The sequence below is a fragment of the Adiantum capillus-veneris genome, chromosome 12 (assembly GCF_014529385.1).
Source record: "Adiantum capillus-veneris isolate H3 chromosome 12, ASM1452938v2, whole genome shotgun sequence".
Classification (NCBI taxonomy): Eukaryota; Viridiplantae; Streptophyta; class Polypodiopsida; order Polypodiales; family Pteridaceae; genus Adiantum; species Adiantum capillus-veneris.
This window is the reverse complement of record NC_140942.1, coordinates 111,816,730-111,840,244: the sequence shown is the minus strand read 5'-3', so window position 1 is coordinate 111,840,244 and position 23,515 is coordinate 111,816,730. Positions and strand designations below refer to the sequence as shown.

Genomic DNA, 23,515 nt, shown 5'->3' with positions numbered 1-23,515 from the left:
CCAATTGCAGCTTCAAAATCAGTGCCCTCTCTTGCGTCAACTCCTCCCGTCTTTCATCGCTAGCATTACCACAGAAAAACAAAGGAAAATATAAAGAGAAAGAATGTGTACGTGGCAATAACCACGGCTAAAATTGTGGTAGTGGTTTGAAAGCAATAATCGTGGGAATAGCTACGATAATATACCCACATCTATTAGCGCGATGTGGTAGTGATTTGAAAGCAATAATCACGATAATAGCTACGGTAATATACCAGCAACTATTATCGCATCAATTGCCGCTCATTAGTACTGTGATATTTACCGCTAAACACCTATTCAAAAATAAAGGTGCACATTTTCCCAAATGAACACCTTTATTTTTGACCTGCATAAAACAATGAAACGTCAATTGTTTTTCGAAAGAGTATACAAAAAAACAAAAAATTGAAATTGAATTTACTTTGCCTTGACAATTTAATGTGCAAAAGATCAAGTATTTAAAAAAGTTACAAATAAAATGAAAATAGTTGTATATACGTTGTGCCACATTGGGACTTTACGAAAGTTTGGACAAATATTTTGCTATCTGATCCTCCTTGTCCTCGTTGTCATCCAGAGGCACGTACATTTGATCACCTTGACTCTACATAAACCCAAACCAAATGAAACAAATATCAACAGTTCAAAACAATTGTTACAAAATTATTTGTTTAAATTTATTGCTTGTAGTGATCCAACCGCTGCGTCGAATTGCTGACGGGAGATGTGGTTTTTGTCGAGCAACTATCACTAAGTATCAAATTCTGTATGCCTCTCTCAATACTTGACCATCTCTCTGGTTGGTAGAGTAAGAGTGATATTTTTCTAAGTTAGCAATAACAATAACAAATCATCAACTATAATCTTTATAATCATCGATTTAGATTATAATTTAATCAATCTTACATATTTGTCCTTTCAAGCTGCTTTGCCTCCCGAGCCATAGTTTGTGGGAGTTTTCTGGCGCGGGTTTCGCGTTGTTGTCTGTAGGATGAGCTTGTTGTAGCCTAATTTCTCTTTTCTTGCATTTCTTCCTCCCACTCCACATCTGCCATGTTGCCACTGTGATAGCTTCTATCTAGATCTCTAACCTGGTTGTGGCTGTTGCACGCCATACACTAGACTGCTTGTTTTTCAAAAAAGTTTTTATGTAGCCCTCCAACCACTTTTGTGAAAAACGTTAATCGGGGCATTTGTAAATCTAGCATGCAACGTGTCCTCAATGTAGCGTGCATGATCGCGTAGTTGATCTTTAAACTTTACAAAACAATTGTTATACGTCGAATATATAAGAATCTGAAGATGGTGTCAAAATGCCTTGTTGTGTGCTGTACCGAAGTCCACCTCCCCGTCCATATTTTACCCTGTAGTAGCCCCCATGAATTTTTGGCATGGGTACGTCAGTATCCTTGTCCTCTGCATCAAGGGAAGCATGGCCTGAAATAGGGAACTCAGTTCCCTATCACTACCAAAACAAGTGAAGCCACAAGATCCCTCGCCACGTTGTCTCTCTCGGTGCTTGCTGCCTTGAGATGAGCATCGACGCGTTGTGCTGCTAGAAGAAGTGCGTTGACGATATTATGATGTACCAAAGTCCACCTCCCCGCCATATTTTACCTTGTAGTAGCCCCCATGAATTTCTGGCATGTGTACGTCAATATCCTTGTCCTCTGCATCAAGGGAAGCATGCTCTGAAATAGAGGACTCAGTTCCCCCGCCACTACCAAAACAAGTGAAGCCACAAGATCCCCCGCGGCTTCGTCTATCTCAGTGCTCGCTGCCTTGAGATGAGAGTCGATGCGTTGTGCTGCTAGAAGAAGTGCATTGATGATATTATGGCAAATCAGGAGTGGAATGGAGTGGCGTGGGACCCTGTGATGCCATGGGAGTGGGACCCTGCGATGGAAGGGGAGTAGGACGATAAGAAGGGGCCGTATACTGAGGTGTCGTCGGTACGAGGCTCATGATATAAGGAGTCCCTCCTTTACTCCCCCATGGTGTGGACTACGGAGAAAGATCGTAGGTCGCAAGCTGCTACAGAGTGTAGCGGCCAAACAATCCCTCCGTCGAACGGAGGTACTGGTCTCGTAAAGAGATAGCCTGTTGTAGGTCTATATCTACGACCGGTGGAGGAACCTGAGTAGAGTAGGTGTAGGATGGACATGCTTGCAATTAACAAAAATAAACCTATGACACTCATGGTTTAAGGCTAACTAGCCAGAAATAATTTTTATTTCTTTGCTTGTTCTCACCGCCCTCAAGACTCAAGTCCACTAGAGGAGATGCCCACCCCGGGTGGGAGCCCATCTGTGATGTAAACCAACCAAAAGAAGAGCCAGATGGCTTCTCCCCACCATGTGGTCTCTTGTCTTACATCTACATTAGAAAGTGCAATATGAGATTTAGCTTTCCCTCCTACTCACGCATCTATACATACGTACACAAGTATATATGCGCAAAAGCACGTAGATACATATACATACTAGTAGACCTAAGTAGAGGCCAGTAGTGCCAAAGGTCAAGTGGCACCTCTTTAGATATCATCACAGTCTCAACCGTTGTAAAACCAAAGGTACATTGCGGTAATCAATGCATGAGTGGATCAATGACCGCAACGTCATGATTAAAAAAAGTGTCTAACCTTCGGGTGTATACATGCATAAACAAATATATATGTACACAAAAATGTATATACAATTATGTAAATGTAGCCATCATTTTGAGTAGAGATAAAGAGCTATGGTTGTACATGTAGCCATCGTTTTGTGTTGTGCACAGTGCAAGAGTGCTCTTGCTTCTGTAGAGTGCTTTGAAGAAGAGCTTCTTTATTGTGCTTCTTGCGCAGTATCTCTTCACAGCAGCTTCTTGTTCGAGGGATTATTGTGCACATTGCATGCCTGCCTCAATTTTGAGGTATGGTACCATTGAACGTAGTCCAACCTAATGTCGCGTCCATGGGGGAGAAAGAGATAGGAGGAGAGAGAGAGAGAGAGAGAGAGAGAGAGAGAGAAAGATAGAGAAGTATTGACAGGCACATCAACATGTCAGTTTAGTAGTAAGTCGGATATGTTTTGAAAATTAGTCGGATATGCTCTGTCAAATTGTAATGAATCGGATTGTAGTCAGTTGGATTGTGGTGAATCGGATATTTAACAGTTAGTTTGTATCAAGACTGAGGTTGTTATACCAGTTTTTGGTGAAGTAGTTATAACTGTGCTTTGCGCTCTGTGAAGTATCCGACTGTAAGGGGATGACTCTGTATCTCTTTCCTTGATAAATAAAGCATTTTTGAATTCTGTTTTGAGTTACTTCTTGTCTCATCTCATGTCTTATGTGTTATATTTCACTGTTTCTGAATGTAATTTTGAGTTATGTGAGATTAAGGGTAGTATGATGATTCAATTTTCTCAGTGTTGATGAACCTACAACACATTTGGCGATCCTGCTGGTTATGTTCTCTTTTCGTGAGGACGTAAGCAATTGTTAGGTATTCTTATTCTATGTATGGATGTTTTTCTGGGATGTGATGAATGTCCAAGAGGGGTAAGAGACACTCTCTTGTATATTATACAAGGGATCAGGCCAGGGCAGTAAACATAGATCCATTTCATTATGATGGTGTTCATGAAGATGATGGAATTGATCCACCACCTGATAAACCACTGTTGAATCTTGGTGAGGAGAGTTCTGGTGCAGTAGAGGGAAGGGCAGTGAGGCAATTTGTGTGCCACATGCCTTTAAGGTGCGAGTGTACATGATTGCATTCGAAGAGATGCAATATGTGCATCTCTTAAAAATAGCCCAAAGCTTCCTGACCATGACCCTTGCCTTCAAGATGCAAGTGTATGTGATGGCATTTGGAGTGAAAACCCTCGCTTCGCATCCACTAGAAATAGCCCAGGGCTTGCCCAATTTGGACATAACCGGAAATCAATGCATAATTCCAAGAGACCATATCCCATACATGAAGCTCCTCAATCACTTTTTGTGCTTTATGAAGTGCACCACATTTGGACTACATGTCGACCAAAGAAGTGCCAAGTGTATGTAATTGCGTCTAGAGAGACACCATCGCCTCATATCAACCGAAAATAGACCAGAGCTTCTTGGCCTTGACACAAGTTAGGCATATCCCGCAATCAGTGCATCTCAAGAGACGACATCTCAAATAGGAAGCTCCTCAAGCACTTTTTGTGCTTTATGAACTACACCACATCTAGCATACATATCGACCAAGGCAATGCCAAGCACGACGTTTTTTTTCAACAACCCTTGACTTACAATATATCATTGTGAGTTCTTTTGGCCATATCAGTAGCTTGGGCAGCAACCACAATTAATCCATTCCAAAAGATGACATCCTGAATGTGAGTGCAAGTGTATGTGGATTCACTTTTGGAACAAGTTAAAGTTTTTACGATGACCTCAAGAATGCAATATTTTTAGTTGTAATAAATTGTGTGCGTGTGCGTGTGCATGTGCGTGTGTGACATCAAAGTTTGAGAAAAATCATTTTGAAAAACATACAAAATTTCCTTTGTGTGTGTGTGTGTGTGTGTGTGTGTGTGAGAGAGAGAGAGAGAGAGAGAGAGAGTGAGTGAGAGAGAGAGGGGGGGAGGTAGTATTGGAAAAAAATCGAGGTCCAATGTATTTTAATGGGCTAAAATTATAAAATCTCAATAATATTTTGAGCTTGCTTTTAAGAATATCGAGAAATTTACACAAAGTTTAATGTTATTATCGACAAAAGCTTCAAATTTTGACCTAAAAATCAAAAGAATTTCAAGTTTACCCTTACTTTCATGAGTTAGAGAGAGGAAGAGGATCTTCTTTATACATTTTTAATGCCTCACATCAATACCAATATAGAGAAACCTTTTAAAAACACTAAAATAAAGAAGAAATCATATTACATGTAATCAAATGGTGATCAAAAGACTAAAGTGCAAACAAAGGGTACATTACATTTAGTGTTATAGTTAAACTTTTCATGGTGAGAGATTTGCACGTTTTTCTCTACCAACTCCTCTATATGACCTTCTTAGGCCAAAAACCTTTTGAACCATCATAGACACCTTTTGCCATTGCCTCTTTTAACAGCACCTTTCACTCAGTAGAAAAGTGTAGAAAAGTGTGGACTTTTCATGGTGAGAGATTTGCACATTTTCTCTACCAACTCCTCTATATGACCTTCTTAGGCCAAAAACCTTTTGAACCATCATAGACACCTTTTGCCATTGCCACTTTTAATGGCACCTTTCACTCGGTAGAAAAGTGTGGACTTGGTGCAAAATTATCAATGGTCAACGATGTCTCTCTCTCTCTCTCTCTCTCTCTCTCTCTCTCATTTGAGAAAAAAAGGTGTTTAACTGTAGTTTTAGTCAGCTAACTCGCAAAATTGCAGCTAGATTCCGATCTTGCCTTGAAGGAAACTACCAATGCAAATACTTCAAAGTTCAACCTAATCTTGCCTTGAAGAAAACCACCAATGCATATGCTTCAAAATTCAAGCTGAAAATTGAAAATGTTTTGAAGGGTGCCCTTTTTTAATGGTATAAAACATGTTTTAGCAAGCCTTGTAGAGTGACTGTGTGTGTGTGTGTGTGTGTGTGGCTACGGTGCAAAGTTACATACAAATTGACACTTATGGCAATAACCTCTCTCTAAAGTCAATTTAATCTCTTAAGCATAGAGAGAGAGAGAGAGATATGCTTTCTTTTAGTTAGAGAGAGGTAGGTGATTCTTGTTGACATATGTGAGATGCCTTCCAAGCTTCATGCAACTACCATCATCACGGAATGCTCTCCTGGTAGTTACCATGTCGTAGCCCTAAAAATCAACAATCCATTGCACTTATTGATAGCAGTCGTGTACATGCTACCACCACTAACGCAGTCCTAGTTCCAAGTGCCAACCTCTCATTGCCCTCCTCCTATTGCAAAGTGCCCTCTTCCAAGCTACTGCCTTCCTGCTCGCGTGATTCCATCTGGTGCCCCTGTTGCTGCAAGTTAAACCGTGTCATTGCCTCTGCTCCTGCAAGTCAAAAAAGTGCAAGTAGCTTGCTGATCCATTTGGTCATCGCTAAATTGCTATTTTCTCCCTACTCTCTGGTGCCCTAAATTTCTCCCAATGTTACCGTGTGTAGAAACACCTACCCTCCCTTTCAAAATCCAAGCCAATAGTCGGCTGATGCAACTTGCCTTGAGGTGAAGGCTTTAACATGAAGTTGCATCTCACCTGCTAACAATGAGCACTGCAAATGGAAGAGGCTTGCAGGAGACTTTAGAGAGAGAAAAAAAGAGAGGTGAGTGCCGGGGGAGGGGTCTACACACATCTGATGGGGAACCCTACATCTCCTCCTAATACCTACATGTTTCCTTCTTAAGCGAGTACACACAAAGCGCTTGCCACTCTGCTCTGCAAGCCTCCCTATTTTTGCCCCTTCTTTCCATGCCTTTGAGCTGTTGTGGGTGTTGTGTGGGCAAGAGACAATGAGGAAGGTGTTTGGGGAGAGCGTTGATGGGAGATTTGAAGAGACTGTCTCCCTCCAATCGAGGGCTTGGACTACTGTTGCACCCTTTCCAGTGAAGGGTTGTGAAGAGGCCCACTGTTCATTAATCCTCGGGTGCTAGCTAACTCTCCTACACTCAGCTAGCCGCCCCACCAACTCTTTTCAATGAGCGATTATTTCCCTCGTCAATCTTGCATGTCTCTTCTGATTCTCCTCTACCAAACCTGGGACACCTCTCTCTCTTATTGTGTCACCTGTGTGCAAATTGTGCAAAGTTCACTAGCCGGAGAATCGTGCTTTCGACACGTGTCAAGGGGAGGGGGCCTAAATCCCTTCCCCCTTTATATATATTAGTACGGCCGGCCGCCTTCGGCGGCCCCTCTGTGTGTGTGTGTGTGTGTGTGTACCGACAATCTCTCTCTCTGTATCGCGCATCACTTGTGTCGGGCTCACTAGAAGGGACATTTTTTTCACCCAAGATCATCCCTGCTTTACTAAAAATGGACACTTTAATAAAGAGTCCATATTCACAGTGGTTTGCATACTTACTAAATTGAAAGGTTGCTAATGACTCATGAGGGCCAACTTCTTATGGCTATGCCAAGGATCACTCTCGTCCTGCAGAGCTACTTTGATCTAGCCTAGGCTTAGTGCTTAATAAGATTACTGAAAGGAAGAAGCTTCAGTTACACACGGGGGCTTCATGAAAGCAGTATCCCCATTGGCAAGTGTAACCGGTGGAGGGTGAGTAGTGTAGGTCCTTGCGACAAATGCAGAGGCCATGGTCATCATCAGCTTCGGAGAATGTGTCATGCAGGCCCAGGAGCTCGTCCGTCCAAACCCTTGAGAAGAGACTGTCGGGGAGAAACTTGTCCACGGACACCACCTTCTGTGCTACCCGATGGAAGGCCACATTTCTCTTCTTGCCCAAGTGAGTTTCCCTTGTATTTGAACACCAGCATCTGCTCTATCTCCTCCATCACATCTTGCAAAAGCTTGCCCTGTTTGCCACATAAATGCCGCCCTGCCTGCGTAGTGTACCCACACACTACGTCCATGCCCGTTCAAGCGAGCAACAACCATGTGTGTGTGTGTGTGTGTGTGTGTGTGTGTGTGTGTGTGTGTGTGTGTGTGTGTGTGTGTGTGAGAGAGAGAGAGAGAGAGAGAGACGGTAGAGGGTAGACCTGCCGACTAAGAGGGCTTGGGTGGTCAAAAGGACACACACATACGCACGCAACAGTGCTCGAAAAAAATGTTTTTCCAAAAACTTGTCAAACCTAAATATGAGAAACAATTGAGGTAAATTGACTAAATTTGAAGGTTATTACATCAAATTACACTACTCTTTAAAAAAAAATTGTAGGTTTTCTCACCTTCAACTATAAAATTTAGAGGTAAATCTCAAAATTTGTAGGTGGGATTACACTAAACCTATGTTTTTTTCAAGCACTATAATGCTTCGTGCACATACGTTTGCAAGCTGTATGAAATGCGGCGCTTGCACTGTAGCCTCGCACATTCAATCATTTTTAGGAATCGTGAAGGGCTATGTATTGATCCATGTCAAGGGGATGGCAGACGACAATGGATACTTCTGCATACAATAATTGAGAAATGTTGAATTGCCCACATGTTTTACTTTGTACCTAATAATGCATGAAACTCATCCTGTTTGGATTATGTCTATGTCGGAAATCCACAAGCTTCTCAAATAAGATGCTCTCAAAGAATCAAAGAAGATTCCCTCCATAATATTGAGAGAGATTCTCTCTCTCTCTCTCTCTCTCTCTCTCTCTCTCTCTCTCTCTCTCTCTCACGCGGAAGTATAGCCCCGCACAATCGATTAAAATACACTAGACCCGGTTACCACACCTAGCCACACATGCACAAGAAGTTTAACACGAATTCTCATAGTGATTTTCACATTTGTGACCTACCACCACACACATGCACAATGAGCTTACCACAAATTCTCATAATAATTCCCATCTTGTGAATTACCACCACATCATGAGCTGTATCAAAGAAGGCATGACATACCTTTCTAGGTGGGGTTGATGGGCAAGGAAACATTGGCCCCATGATTCCCTCCCTCACGATAGGTTATGCTATTGTCAGAACTTACTATGTGGGGGGATCATAGGGGGAATGTGTGATCACAGACTTCCTTGTGTTGTAAGTAATTGAGATGCACTACCTTGCATGTATTGGATGATTGCAGCTAACAACAGTGAATCGAGCAGCGAGGAGTGGAGCAGTAACGATTCCGACGACTCCAACATCGATGCCCATGGGAGGCGTAGTGAGAGGCAAATTCACAAGGAGGTTTTTGGTATTAAGGACTTTGTGGAAATGGCAGGGGCGGCATACTCTGATTTGAGCATGGCGGCATATTTTCCCTCCATTGTGAGGAAGAGTCAACTAATAAAAAATATGAAAGAGCGAAGCGCAATGTACAAAAAGTCAAATATTGGAACAGACACAGGGGTTCACGTGTGTTTGCTCAAGGATGGGTCCCTTGCCTTCACCTTTCGAGGGACCGAGCTCTCTTGGCCAGATTGGAGCTCCTTTATTGCGGATGCTGCTACCGACGTGATGGTGGAGCAAATCCCTATGGAGCTCTACAATGCATCTCATACCCCCATGTACCACTCTCCTCCGCACGTTAAGGCTCACAAAGGCTTCCAACTTGCATTCCGTGATGTCACAAAGACCTCTAGGTACACACATGCATATAACAGATCTTTTTGCTAGTAGTTCTTAATGATTTTTAATGAAATTAACGTTAAAAGATAGCTCATATAAATCTGCTTTCGCCCTTTATGGTTTTAAAAAAAAGCTCTCATTACATCAAGGGCAATACCCATTACGGATATCCAAGATTTAGCTGATAAATTATATTTAAGTTAATGTCATCTTTGTTTTAGACCCGTTCTGTTATTGGCTTCTTTACCCTATATACTGAAAGTTGTAAAAATGCCATATAAAAATAAAATGGGGTGCATTCCTCAGCTTCTGTGAGGAAGGCACCCCATCCATAACTAGGCATCGTTTAAGGGCAAGGTATCTCCAACATTGTCACGGTCCCTTACCCTCCCTCTTCCGCTAGGGGGCCAACAATCCCCTTTCCCCTCCAACCACTCTAGCTAGTGAGGCGGTCCGGGGCGGGCAACAAGAATAGCAACCTCTAGACACCCTTCAAGGCTCCCGTGCTGCTCAATGGGGCTGGGGCACAACACAACACAACCCAAAACAACAAACCCCCAGCCAAATCCCAACTACACAAGGGGCACCACCTAGTTTAAGAGCGAACTAGGACGCAAAAGAGGAGAATCGTTAGAGCAACCCACAAACAAGCAAGGAATTTACACTAACCCTAACACCAATGGAACACTCTCACACACTAAAACACGAGAGAGAGAGAGAGAGAGAGAGAGAGATGAGAGAGAGATGGTGCTCGGGCTGCTTTGAAGTGTATCGTTAATAATCAAGCAAACATAAATATATATATGTAAGAAAGGGAGAGAGGGGGGAAGGGGTGCTTGTTGCACTAATGCCTTCTTACAAATCTGTCATGACAAATCAAAGTGAGATTAGTATTTGTTCAACATAGCTTGCGTAAATTTCACCACAACACATCACAAGAAAAGCCACCCCAATCACTGTCTTAAGGCCAGGGGAGTCCTCTCCACCCTGTCGCCCTCTTACAGTATGTGGGATTTATGGCTAGATTGATGACAACACCAGAGACAAGCTATCAAGAACATAACAAAAAAAACACCAAGACACTTACGCATCATTGTTGTCCATTACTTCACGTTGGAAGGGAGACAAAGTATCCAAGCTTAGTCCAAATCCACCCTCCTTGATTCAGCAAATGTTGGGCTTACACTAGTAGGAGAAATGATAGATTTCCTACTCTCAATTGAATGATCACTCTCTCTCTTACAATGGCATAGAGTTCCCTTGCTAATCCCCTATTACAACACATGCACGTGCATAAGACAATGAGCTTCCACTCAAGAGCTCCTTCTAGAGAGGTTGAGCTTGGCTTCTCAAGCTATAGCATAGTGCTCTTGCTTATGGCTCCCCCCATTTTGTGCTAGCTACACCCTCCTTTTATAGCAATTTTGAAGGCTAGGGTTACTCCTCTAACCATGGTTGGGTTAGATTTTCAGCAATTTATCTAATTTCTTTTGCTTGGAATTATCAAGAAGTTGGTGGGGAAAGAGAGAGGAGAGAAATGGAGGTGATAGGACTTTTCATAGTGGGTTAGTGTTAGTAGAGTTAGTATTAATTTACAAATGGAATTGGATATTCACAATGGGAGTATCCATGTAGGATACAAATAAGGAAGAAAAACTCTTAAGAGGTAAGAAAAGGTGGATTTCTTACAAGGTTGATGCTCCAAGTGTCTTGAGTAGGGCCAATTTTGACGCTTGTTGACGGTCCACTAGCTTTGACGGTACATTTTTTCTCCACTCTTGACCTTCCTTGAGAGACAAGGTAATTGAAGCTGAGTGATCAACCACCATGATGCTGTCTTTTAAGAGAAGAGGCTGAATTTTGTGGTTTTTTTGATAGATATGGGTAAATTGGAGGAGGAAAAATGAGACTAGGTGGTCAATTTTGGAATGGAATTGTGTGTGGGAGGTATGAGTTCACCATGGTTTCTCTTATTCTTCAAGGTTGAGGAGAAGGTGAGTAGGGTGCAGAGAGGAGTGGTGAGAGAGGTGGGGATGATGAGTGGAGAAGTGTGTGTGAAAGAGGAAAATGATAAAGTGGAAGAGAGAGTGTGGCTGCATAGCATGGGAAAACTGGGGTCCACTAATAAAATCATAGCTCACAGCTCGTAGCTCAAAAAAATATGAAAAAATTTGAGGCAAAAGTTCAGCCCACGAGCTACAACTTTTGTTTGTATCACCTTTTCAAATTGGGAGAGCAAGTAACTTTAAAAATTTAGCAAAACCGACCGTTTTTTTCCACTCAACAAGGTCCTTGTGGGGTCCTTCTTTGGATGATTCTTTTGAATACCTCCAAGAGTGAGCCCTCCATAGTGCATGTATGCATGCCACCTACCCTTGACCTTATTTGGTAGGTCTATAATTTAAGATATTGTTGAGATTATGATATAAGTGAATAGTACAACTAAGAAAATCAAATATTGAGGGGTCTAAAAAATATGTACATGTCAAATATAAATAATATAAGTGGAAAAAATATAAAGGGGTCAAAAGAAATCTCTCTCATTATGAGGCTACCATAAAAAGATAAATATTTTGGGTGTTCTAATCTTTTAGAAAAAAAACAAAATAGATGTAGGAAGGGAAAAATCACAATAGTGAAAAAATATACACATAAATAAAACTAGTTTTTTTGGGTTTTTGTTGGGCTGGAGTTACACCAAAAATAAGAGAAGCTTGCATGAGATTATTTTTATATGGAATAAAGAGTATGCAAAATGGTAAGAAAAAATATGGTAATGGTGAGTCAATGTACATAGCATAAATAACACACCCTACGTAGAAATATTTAAATAAATACCAAAATAATTACGAAAAATCTTTTTATTTAGGCCCTATATACAATGCAATATTTACACACAAATGGGCCATAATATACTTATTTTATTTTTATTTTTGGCTCAACTAGCCCAATGACTAGCTAATTGAGGTATTTTTAAGAAGATATGGGAAAAGTCTCGTGACTCACGCACGCCTATGTACAGTGAAATGGTAGGGATAGCCACAGTGTTTGGGTGATTTTGGTAGGGTGAGGTAACTCACTGTGGCAATTACAAAGAGCCGAAAAATGGCTATCATTAGCCCTCCCCCTGGATGATGGTATATTCATGTACCATCATAGAGCATCTTTTCCAAAGAGAGTGCTTCAGAGTCCTTGACGAGATCTTTATTGTTTGGCCCCTCAGAATTTTGGCTAGAGTTACACTCATGCTTCATGTAACAATACTTACATGAGACAGCGGCCTTTGGACAGATCTTTGGTAGATCCTTTGGTAGAAGGCGACTCAAATAGGGCTTCAAGCGATACCCGTTTACCTTCGTGGAGTGCTCTTTACCATTCAAGTCCATAAGCTGATAGTAACTAGAATTGAAAGCCTTCTTGACTATGTATGGCCCTTGCCATCTAGTTTCAAACTTGGCATCAGAACGATTGTCAAGTCGATTGTCATACCTTAGCACAAGGTCTCCTTCCTTGATGCCTTTGTCCTTCAGTTTCTTGTCGTGCGTTTCTTTCGCTTGTGTGGCTTTCCTTTTGTAGCACTCATATGCTGCTTCTCTTTTCCACTCAAGCTCAGTTAAGGTAAGAAGTCGATCCATCCATGCTTCTTGATCATCTTGTGCTGATTTGCCATGAAGTCGCATTGTTGGAATGTTTAGCTCAATTGGCTGTAAAGCCTCTTGACCATAGACCAAGTGAAATGGTGTGAACTCCGTGGCTTCCCTATATGTGGTTCTATACGCCCACAAGGCACCATCCAAGAAGTCATCCCATAATTTTGTCTTGTTTTGCACCATCTTTCTAATGATTCCTGCAATGACACCATTAGCCTTCTCCACCAAACCATTTGACTGTGGGTAGTATGGTGTGCTATGACGATGTAGAATGTGAAGCTCTTCACAAACTTCTGTGAGCAAGCCCTTCCTAAACCCTGGACCATTATCAGAAACAATCTCCAAAGGTGTGCCAAATCTGCAACAAATGTGATTGTACACAAACTTGCTAACTGTCCTCTCATTCACTCTTGCCACACTTTGAGCTTCCACCCACCTAGTCATATAGTCTACAGCCACTAGAATGTAGAGTTTACCATTTTTTGTCCTAGGCAGAGGACCCATAGCATCAATGCCCCATTTTTCAAAGGGTCCATTTGCAAGCACTATTTGCCTCGGGCCATGCACCAACCTTCTATTTCCATTTATTTGACAACTGTGATAGCTTTTACACCAATGTTGAACATCCACATGCAAGCTTGGCCAAACATACCCCGCAAGCAAAATCTTCTTCACAGTTGATTCTTGGGCAAAATGACCACCACATGCCTCTTCATGCAAACCTTTTAGAATGGCTGGAATTTCCTCAATAGTTGGTACTCTTCTGCACACTTGATCCTTCCCTCTTTGATAGAGGGAGCCTTCTAGGAAGAGATAGAAACTTGCCTTCTTCATGAGTCTCCTCTTCTGAGCCTTCGTGAAGTCTTGTGGAAACTCACCCTCCAAAATGTAGCCGATCATGGGAGCCAATGACTCCAATCCCTGGTATCTCGGTTGCTTGACAGTTGCTGCCACCATGATGACCTGCACTTCTTTCTCAACACATGTAACTACTTGCTGTGCAAGTAAATTGGCATCTTCATTCTGTTTCCTAGGAATATGATATAGTTGTACTTCTTTAAATTGATTAAACAATCTACGAATGGCATGAAATTTTGTCCGTAAGCTTTCATTCTTGCATGCCCAAATGCCTAAAATCTGTTTAACAATGAGAAGTGCATCTCCCTTTACCATGAGGCGTTGTATCCCTTGGCCAATGCACATCTTCAAACCATGAATTAGTGTGTCGTATTCTGCTTCATTGTTGCTAGCTGAACTTGGTAGATTGAACTTCTCTTTCATGACCACCTCTCCACTTGGGTTGAGCAACACTAGCCCTCCCCCTGCTTTCCCTGTGGCTCGTCGAAAAGCTCCATCAAAGAACAAGGTAAAAGCATTGGGAATACTTTTTGGTGGTGGCAATGGTAGGGTCTTTACTTGAGGCACCTTAATTTCCTTCTCATGTACCCTATAAGTGAGAATCCCTGCCAATTGTGCACGCACACTATCTTCTACCTTGAAAGAGTATTGAAACTCTTGCAACTCCATAATCCACTTTGAGATCCTAGTACTAAGATTCATTTGAGATGACACCCAAGGGAACAAATTCTCTATGGTGAGGATTACAAAAGGTTTTGGGAGCAAGTAGGATCTAAACTTTCTCACCGCAAACATGAGAGAAAGCATCATGAGTTCTGCTTCTGTGTAGTCTCTCTCCAAAGCATTCATGACCCTACTAGCAAAGTAGATGGGTCGCATCCTTGTACTGTGGGGATCTTGTTGTAGCAACACGACACCAATTGTTTCCCTTCCAACACTGGAGCTAACAAAGAATGTGTACTCCCAACAAGGAGGCATGAGTGTTGGTAGCTCTGACAAAATGACTTTAATGTTACAAAAATACTCTTCAAGCTCATCAGACCATGCAAATTCTACTTGTTGTGTCAACTTTTGCAAAGGATGAAGCAACTCCGAGGCTAAGTGAATGAAGCGTGACATATACTTCACCTTCTGAATGAAAGAGATGACCTCCTTAAGACTCTTCGGTGATGGGTGCTCAATAAGAGCCTTTGCCTTTGAAGGATCCACCTCAATGCCTTTATAGGAAACCTTGTGACCCAGTAAGATCACTTCATCCTCACCTATGTGGCACTTGTCGGGGTTGAGTTGACCTCCCATGTCGTAGAGCTTCTTTAAACCTTCTTCTACCCTTTGTAGATGCAATGATTTTGAGCTATAAATGCAGAAATCATCAATGAACACCCTAATTGACTTTCCAAAGAATGCTTGAAACACCATGTTCATGAAACGTTGGAATGTTGCAGGAGCATTTGTCAATCCAAATGGCATGACTCTAAAAGCATAACAACCCCAAGGAGTGATAAAGGTTGTTTTCAATTGATCTTCCAATGCGATACCTATTTGAAAGTAGCCTGAGTAGCCATCACACACAGTGTACTTCTCATGACCAGCTACCTCATTTAGTATCTCATCCTGAAATGGGAGGGGAAAGTGATCTCTTTTTGTTGCCTCATTGAGTCGACGGTAATCCACACACACCCTCCACTTTCCGTTTTTCTTAGGAGTGACAACAACAGGAGAGACCCACTCTGAATTCTCCACTGGATAAATGAAACCTGCTGCTAGAAGCTTTCTTACCTCCTTGAGTAAAGCCTGCTCCTTGATGACTCCTAGCCTTCGTAGCTTCTGAGCCTTAGGTGTGGCCTCTGGCTTCAACTCAATTTTGTGTTGAACAGCATCTACTCCACGCACATTGGTGTAGTCTTTAGCAAAAATCCTAGGAAATTTCCTTAGCACACATTTGAACTCCTCTCTTTCATCCTTTGTAAGTGTTGTTGATAGAATACCTTCCAGCATCCCTTCATCTTGAACACCTTCGTTCTCTTGAGGACCTACCTCCTCCAAGCCTTGACAAGAGGTCTCTTGGTTGCTTGGCTTAAACCTTACCCCCATGACTTCGATGGAAGACTCCTCTTCAGTAATGCTGCCGCTACTTTCTTCTTCTGAAGTGCTATCGGTCCAACCTTCTTTCGTCTCACTTTGAGATGATTCTTCATGGAGCTCCTCTTGGCGTTGCTCCTTCATGTCAAAGACAACCTTGTTATGATTGTCATTCCTGCAAATTAATTTCCCACTCTCCCAATCCTGCAAAGCTCGCATTTTCATTAGCCATGGTCTTCCTAGGATAAATGGATAACCACTTCCCTTGGTCGACATAACATAAAAATCCACCGCTTTCTTAATGCCAAAGGCCTCTACAAAGACATTTTTACAAATGCCTACACACCTAGCCTTGCTATTGTTTGCCATCTTGACTTTGATTTCAGGTGTCTCATGGATGTGCATGCCTAGTCTTTGCATGAGTCCCTCTGTCATGATGCAAATTTGTGCACCCCCATCCACTAGACCTTTCCTAACCAATCTTCCTTTGATGTAACAGTCTAGCACCGGTGTAATGTCCTCATTCATTTCAGCTTGTGCAATTTTTACAACAGGCACACTCTCTTTTACCTTTCTCCTAGTGCTAACTGCCCTTGTTAAATCCCTCCTAACTTGTGGACATAATGCAAGAAATTGAGGCCATGAAATATCAGGACCCTTACCTCTCATGTTCTCCAACAAGTTGTACGGAGCCATACCATGTCCAAGAGGGAAGTCTTGGAGGTTGATACGACGTCGAGTCCTCTTGGTTTCCTTGGTCTCCTTTGCCTTTTTGCCTTGTCCATGGTCACTCTGTGATGTGACTCCTTCTTTCTCTTTACCTTTCCCTCGGCCACGCTTAATGCCATTGGCTTCCATGTCAACCTCATTTGAATTTGTCACCTCTACCACATGCACATTTGGATCTGGCAAAGGTGGAACTCCTTCTACCCCTTGTGGAGGTGGTCTTGGTCCATTTGGCCTTTGTAGAAGCCTTGGTTGTTGACCAGCTCCTTCTCCTGCATTCATCACTAGGTAATTCAAGTTAGGTCTCCCTGGCTCTCCACGGGGCCAAGGACAATTATACATCCCATGTCCAGACTCTCCGCAATTCCAACATTGCAAGACTCTCCTAGTTCGTGGCTCTCTCTCTTCTGACTTCTTTGCTTGTCCCTTTGGACCTACAGCTTGTGCAAGGTGAATTGACAGGCTGCTTAAAGATTCATTTAACTTCTCAATCACTTCAGCCGTTACCTCAGGAAGCTCCCTAGATGTTGATGCTTGTGACTTACCTTTGGGTCTAAGAACTTCTATTGGAACCTCTCCCCTTAAGCACTTGAGTTTCCTATACTTCTCAGCAGCCCTAGTTTCCGCTGCATCAAAAGTAGCAAGTGCACCCGCCTCAACTTTTACCTTAAGATTAGGAAAGAGTCCGGCTATGAACCTCTCCTTCTTTAAAAATTCTGCACCATCACCAGGGTTAGCAACATTTCATATCCATAGAGCCCAAAGACGTAGAAACTCTTGCTTGTACAAGTAGTAGTCATCTAAGTCTTTTTGCTTATGAGAAACAATGTCTTGCCATAATTTTTGAGTGTTTTGGGGATCAAAGAAGTATTTCTTGAAACGATTCAAAACTTCTGTGTAATTCCCCTTAACTTCCTCAGGCAAAGAGTCAAACCAAGTGCTAGCATCTTTCCTAAGGACCACCTCAAACATTTCTACACGTTCTTGATCAGTTATTATCCTCTTGATACGGCAAGACATCTTGAAATTCGCTAAAAATAATTCTGCATCCTCTCCAGGCTCTCCAAAGAAAAGAGGATAATCAGACATTTGGCATTGGCTTTCCATTGAATTGATTTCAAAGTGACACCCGTTTTTGTTTTTCTTTCTTAAAAAGATTTACACAATAATGTTTTCTAGTTTGCAATCTATTCTACAACAAAATAAAGATATTCACATCAAACGACCTATGATAATCAATAAGAGGTAGGATGACACGGTTTGGTGATGCGAGAATTTCTCCTACTCTTTGGGCACCAAACATGAACACCATACGTTGTTGAAAATGGATTTTCCTACTAATTGCAATGTTTATTCTAATGTGTGGAGTGAAATGGAAGGGGAAAACCTCTATTCCTGGGCCATTATCCATGGTCTATGCATGACCTAATGCTTAAAACAAAACAAAAATATAGACGTCCAAACTAAGGTCGTACCTAATGAGAGGCAAAGTAAAAGGATTTACTGAAGCGTTTATCTCGGCTAACCTAAGAGGACCTAAAATTCTACGAATGACACGTTGAAATTGCAACTTAGTACTAACAATTATGTGTACCTTTGGCCTTGCAATGGGAATGAAGGGATCATACAAATTTTCGTGATTCATGCAAACTACTTGACTATGCTAAAGGTTGATTCTACACAAAAATACACAGGCCGTCCTCAAAGGGGGCACCAATTTGAGGCGGTCTGGGGCGGGCAACAAGAAGAGCAACCTCTAGACACCCTTCAAGGCTCCCGTGCTACTCAATGGGGCTGGGGCACAACACAACACAACCCAAAACAACAAACCCCCAGCCAAATCCCAACTACACAAGGGGCACCACCTAGTTTAAGAGCGAACTAGGACGCAAAAGAGGAGAATCGTTAGAGCAACCCACAAACAAGCAAGGAATTTACACTAACCCTAACACCAATGGAACACTCTCACACACTAAAACACGAGAGAGAGAGAGAGCTGAGAGAGAGATGGTGCTCGGGCTGCTTTGAAGTGTATCGTTAATAATCAAGCAAACATAAATATATATATGTAAGAAAGGGAGAGAGGGGGGAAGGGGTGCTTGTTGCACTAATGCCTTCTTACAAATCTGTCATGACAAATCAAAGTGAGATTAGTATTTGTTCAACATAGCTTGCGTAAATTTCACCACAACACATCACAAGAAAAGCCACCCCAATCACTGTCTTAAGGCCAGGGGAGTCCTCTCCACCCTGTCCCCCTCTTACAGTATGTGGGATTTATGGCTAGATTGATGACAACACCAGAGACAAGCTATCAAGAACATAACAAAAAAAACACCAAGACACTTACGCATCATTGTTGTCCATTACTTCACGTTGGAAGGGAGACAAAGTATCCAAGCTTAGTCCAAATCCACCCTCCTTGATTCAGCAAATGTTGGGCTTACACTAGTAGGAGAAATGATAGATTTCCTACTCTCAATTGAATGATCACTCTCTCTCTTACAATGGCATAGAGTTCCCTTGCTAATCCCCTATTACAACACATGCACGTGCATAAGACAATGAGCTTCCACTCAAGAGCTCCTTCTAGAGAGGTTGAGCTTGGCTTCTCAAGCTATAGCATAGTGCTCTTGCTTATGGCTCCCCCCATTTTGTGCTAGCTACACCCTCCTTTTATAGCAATTTTGAAGGCTAGGGTTACTCCTCTAACCATGGTTGGGTTAGATTTTCAGCAATTTATCTAATTTCTTTTGCTTGGAATTATCAAGAAGTTGGTGGGGAAAGAGAGAGGAGAGAAATGGAGGTGATAGGACTTTTCATAGTGGGTTAGTGTTAGTAGAGTTAGTATTAATTTACAAATGGAATTGGATATTTACAATGGGAGTATCCATGTAGGATACAAATAAGGAAGAAAAACTCTTAAGAGGTAAGAAAAGGTGGATTTCTTACAAGGTTGATGCTCCAAGTGTCTTGAGTAGGGCCAATTTTGACGCTTGTTGATGGTCCACTAGCTTTGACGGTACATTTTTTCTCCACTCTTGACCTTCCTTGAGAGACAAGGTAATTGAAGCTGAGTAATCAACCACCATGATGCTGTCTTTTAAGAGAAGAGGCTGAATTTTGTGGTTTTTCTGATAGATATGGGTAAATTGGAGGAGGAAAAATGAGACTAGGTGGTCAATTTTGGAATGGAATTGTGTGTGGGAGGTATGAGTTCACCATGGTTTCTCTTATTCTTCAAGGTTGAGGAGAAGGTGAGTAGGGTGCAGAGAGGAGTGGTGAGAGAGGTGGGGATGATGAGTAGAGAAGTGTGTGTGAAAGAGGAAAATGATAAAGTGGAAGAGAGAGTGTGGCTGCATAGCATGGGAAAACTGGGGTCCACTAATAAAATCATAGCTCACAGCTCGTAGCTCAAAAAAATATGAAAAAGTTTGAGGCAAAAGTTCAGCCCACGAGCTACAACTTTTGTTTGTATCACCGTTTCAAATTCGGAGAGCAAGTGAACTTTAAAAATTCAGCAAAACCGACCGTTTTGTTCCACTCAACAAGGTCCTTGTGGGGTCCTTCTTTGGATGATTCTTTTGAATACCTCCAAGAGTGAGCCCTCCATAGTGCATGTATGCATGCCACCTACCCTTGACCTTATTTGGTAGGTCTATAATTGAAGATATTGTTGAGATTATGATATAAGTGAATAGTACAACTAAGAAAATCAAATATTGAGGGGTCTAAAAAATATGTACATGTCAAATATAAATAATATAAGTGGAAAAAATATAAAGGGGTCAAAAGAAATCTCTCTCATTATGAGGCTACCATAAAAAGATAAATATTTTGGGTGTTCTAATCTTTTAGAAAAAAAACAAAATAGATGTAGGAAGGGAAAAATCACAATAGTGAAAAAATATACACATAAATAAAACTAGTTTTTTTGGGTTTTTGTTGGGCTGGAGTTACACCAAAAATAAGAGAAGCTTGCATGAGATTATTTTTATATGGAATAAAGAGTATGCAAAATGGTAAGAAAAAATATGGTAATGGTGAGTCAATGTACATAGCATAAATAACACACCCTACGTAGAAATATTTAAATAAATACCAAAATAATTACGAAAAATCTTTTTATTTAGGCCCTATATACAATGCAATATTTACACACAAATGGGCCATAATATACTTATTTTATTTTATTTTTTGGCTCAACTAGCCCAATGACTAGCTAATTGAGGGTTTTTTAAGAAGATATGGGAAAAGTCCCATGACTCACGCACGCCTATGTACAGTGAAATGGTAGGGATAGCCACAGTGTTTGGGTGATTTTGGTAGGGTGAGGTAACTCACTGTGGCAATTACAAAGAGCCGAAAAACGGCTATCACTAGCTATACAGTGCCCACTTGTCGGGTGTGTGTGTGTGTTGTTTTTTTTTTTTTTGGGGGGGGGGGACGGGGGGGGGCAGGGGAGGGAGGGCATTGCTCCCCTACCCTCCAACCATATTAAGCTAGGTATGCAGTGCCTCCCACTTAGAAGCTCGTGATGGCACTATATATAAACAAAGAGAAAGAGTTAAGCATGAGGTAAGAACTATATGAAAAATCATGAGAAAAAGTTCATTTTCTTACATTAGAAAATGTATAAAGATTCTTGAGGCATGTGCGTTCACATGAGCTCTTCTCACTCGAGTACTAAAGTGTGTGTTGTATTTAATGAAGCCAAGGAGGTAATATCAACACAACACACAACCGCACCTGGAAAAGTGAGAATTAGAAATTGTTCTGATAGGGATTATATGTTCTCAAGCCCATTGCTTGCCCTTCATTATGTACCCCATCTGTTATACTATCGACGTCTCTTACATATCACTTGGTATTCCTTATTATCGTAAACAACACAAGCTACTCAAAATGGAATGCATGTCTAGCTAGGACCCCCATTGGGGCTCTCCAACTACCCACCAGTAGCCCACCTACATAGACCTTTGGTTCCTCACCTGCTAGTAGTAGTTCAAGATGAGGGTAGCCCACCTAGCTAGGTTGTGATTCCTCCCTCATAGTAGTTCATGTTGTTGTCTTCATCAATTTTAGTTATATGACTTCATTTTTTTAAACTACAAGAACGTTCACCATGTTTCGTTGTAGGCCCAATGAGAACTTACAACGAGTGGCAGAAGGGATAGGAGCACACACACCAAGTGTGAGACGAGTGATCTGCATTGGGCACGGTCTCGGAGGTGCATTGGCAACACTTTGTGCGCATTGGTGTCGATATGTGGCATATCCCAAAGCAGAGATATGGTGTGTGACAATTGGCTCACCATGTGTTGGAAACAGAGCATTTGCAAAGGATTTCCACAAAAATGTAGTAAATAAAGGAAGAAGTTATCGTGTGGTAAACAAAGACGATGTCATCCCAAATATGCCACGTTTTGACCTAATCTCCCATGGTCGTAATGTGTACAAACATGTGCGTGGGTTGATACATTTCAATGAGAAGAATCCCCATACCATAACTTTGAAGCATGGAGGTCGGCGTCACCCAATCTTGAGTTATGCACGTAGCTTGAAAGATCATTCAGCCCACTCTTATAAAGATTCACTACATAGGATGCTAAATAGGTTTCCTCATCTTCACCAACGCATTGCACACCTTCCACATCCTCGCCATGGAATTTTAAGCATCTAGTAAATCCAAAAGTGCATCCACAGCTATATGAGGATCTAGCCTTTTACAAGACAATATTGAATTCCTAGACAATATTGCATTAGGCAAGAGCTCAAAGCATGTTTCTATGGCAACGTATAATGGTAGACATTTTCACTACAAACATACCACCAACTAAATCGTACCTAAACGTGTGTACCATGTTCAGAAAAAAAAAAAGGCACAAATGTAGCTACCAAAATGTAATTATGATTTTGCTTTGCTCGTGAACATACAGAAAATTATGATGAGAAATATGTTATCAATACTGATGAGATGGATCTGTATGTCATTGTGTGCACTCAAATATTAGCCTAATTTATGGTATTGGTGAGGTGATTTTGTACTTAACTACAACTAAATGTGTATTCCAAATTATGACAACACTGCCACAAATGTACTAATTGAAATCTAGCTATGGTTGTCAAGTCAAAAAGTCCAGTTTGACTACCAAATCTACCCTTGATACATCATACACGTATGATGTCTATTGGTGAATTTTTGTCTAGAATTGATGCACAACTATCCACAAGTCTTCAGCAATGCTTCCCAAGCACTTTTACCAATTTTCCATGTAGAAACATGCACAAAATCACAAGGTTCCTATTTTTCGCCGTTTTCACACACGACTTTTGTCTTTTGGGGGCCAAATGTTGGTCAAAACTTTAGTCTTAAGGTGTAATTAGGATAAAATACCCCTTTAGAACACTCTATTGCAGTCTGTTTTGGAAAATTCGGTCTCCTACTACGCCCTAAGACATCATACGCATATAATGTCCGCTAATAAAAAAATTACAGTTTTCTCATCCAGATCTCTTGCATATGTGTTCTTTTATGCCCAGCATCACTCATCCATGCACAATAGTCTTCTCAAACTTGTTTATTGCATGTTATCCTTAAAATTCTACTTTTCAGAGATTACAAATGCAAACAAGCATACAAGCAAATAACTCGATGATGGATAGCTTTAGATCACAATCACGTGTCCTGTCTACAACTACTCCTGCTCATCATGTGGGGTTTTTCAATTGTGGGTAGAATAAGTGATAAAATCACAAGGCCTACCAGGCATGATAAAAATTTCTTTTTGACATCCAATTTTTCAAGCCCCCTTTCATAAGCTTTGTGTAATGCAATCAACTTATATAATTGCCCATATATAACGTTAACTTAAAGATATAAATACAAAAAATGACAGGCAATTTTGAGATTGTTTTGATAGGCAAAATAGCCCTTGACAAAAAAAGTAGGCGTCAATTT

General features: G+C 41.3%; 1 protein-coding gene across 1 annotated transcript; it reads left to right on the top strand.

The window, feature by feature from the left end:
- Positions 1 to 8,758: 8,758 nt before the first annotated feature.
- Positions 8,759 to 22,237, top strand: LOC147446324 (uncharacterized). The gene is made up of 2 exons (XM_086526210.1): positions 8,759 to 9,252; positions 21,694 to 22,237. Exons 1-2 carry the CDS (start codon positions 8,885 to 8,887, stop codon positions 22,235 to 22,237), a joined length of 912 nt encoding a protein of 303 aa, XP_086382336.1. The 5' UTR covers positions 8,759 to 8,884.
- Positions 22,238 to 23,515: the final 1,278 nt, after the last annotated feature.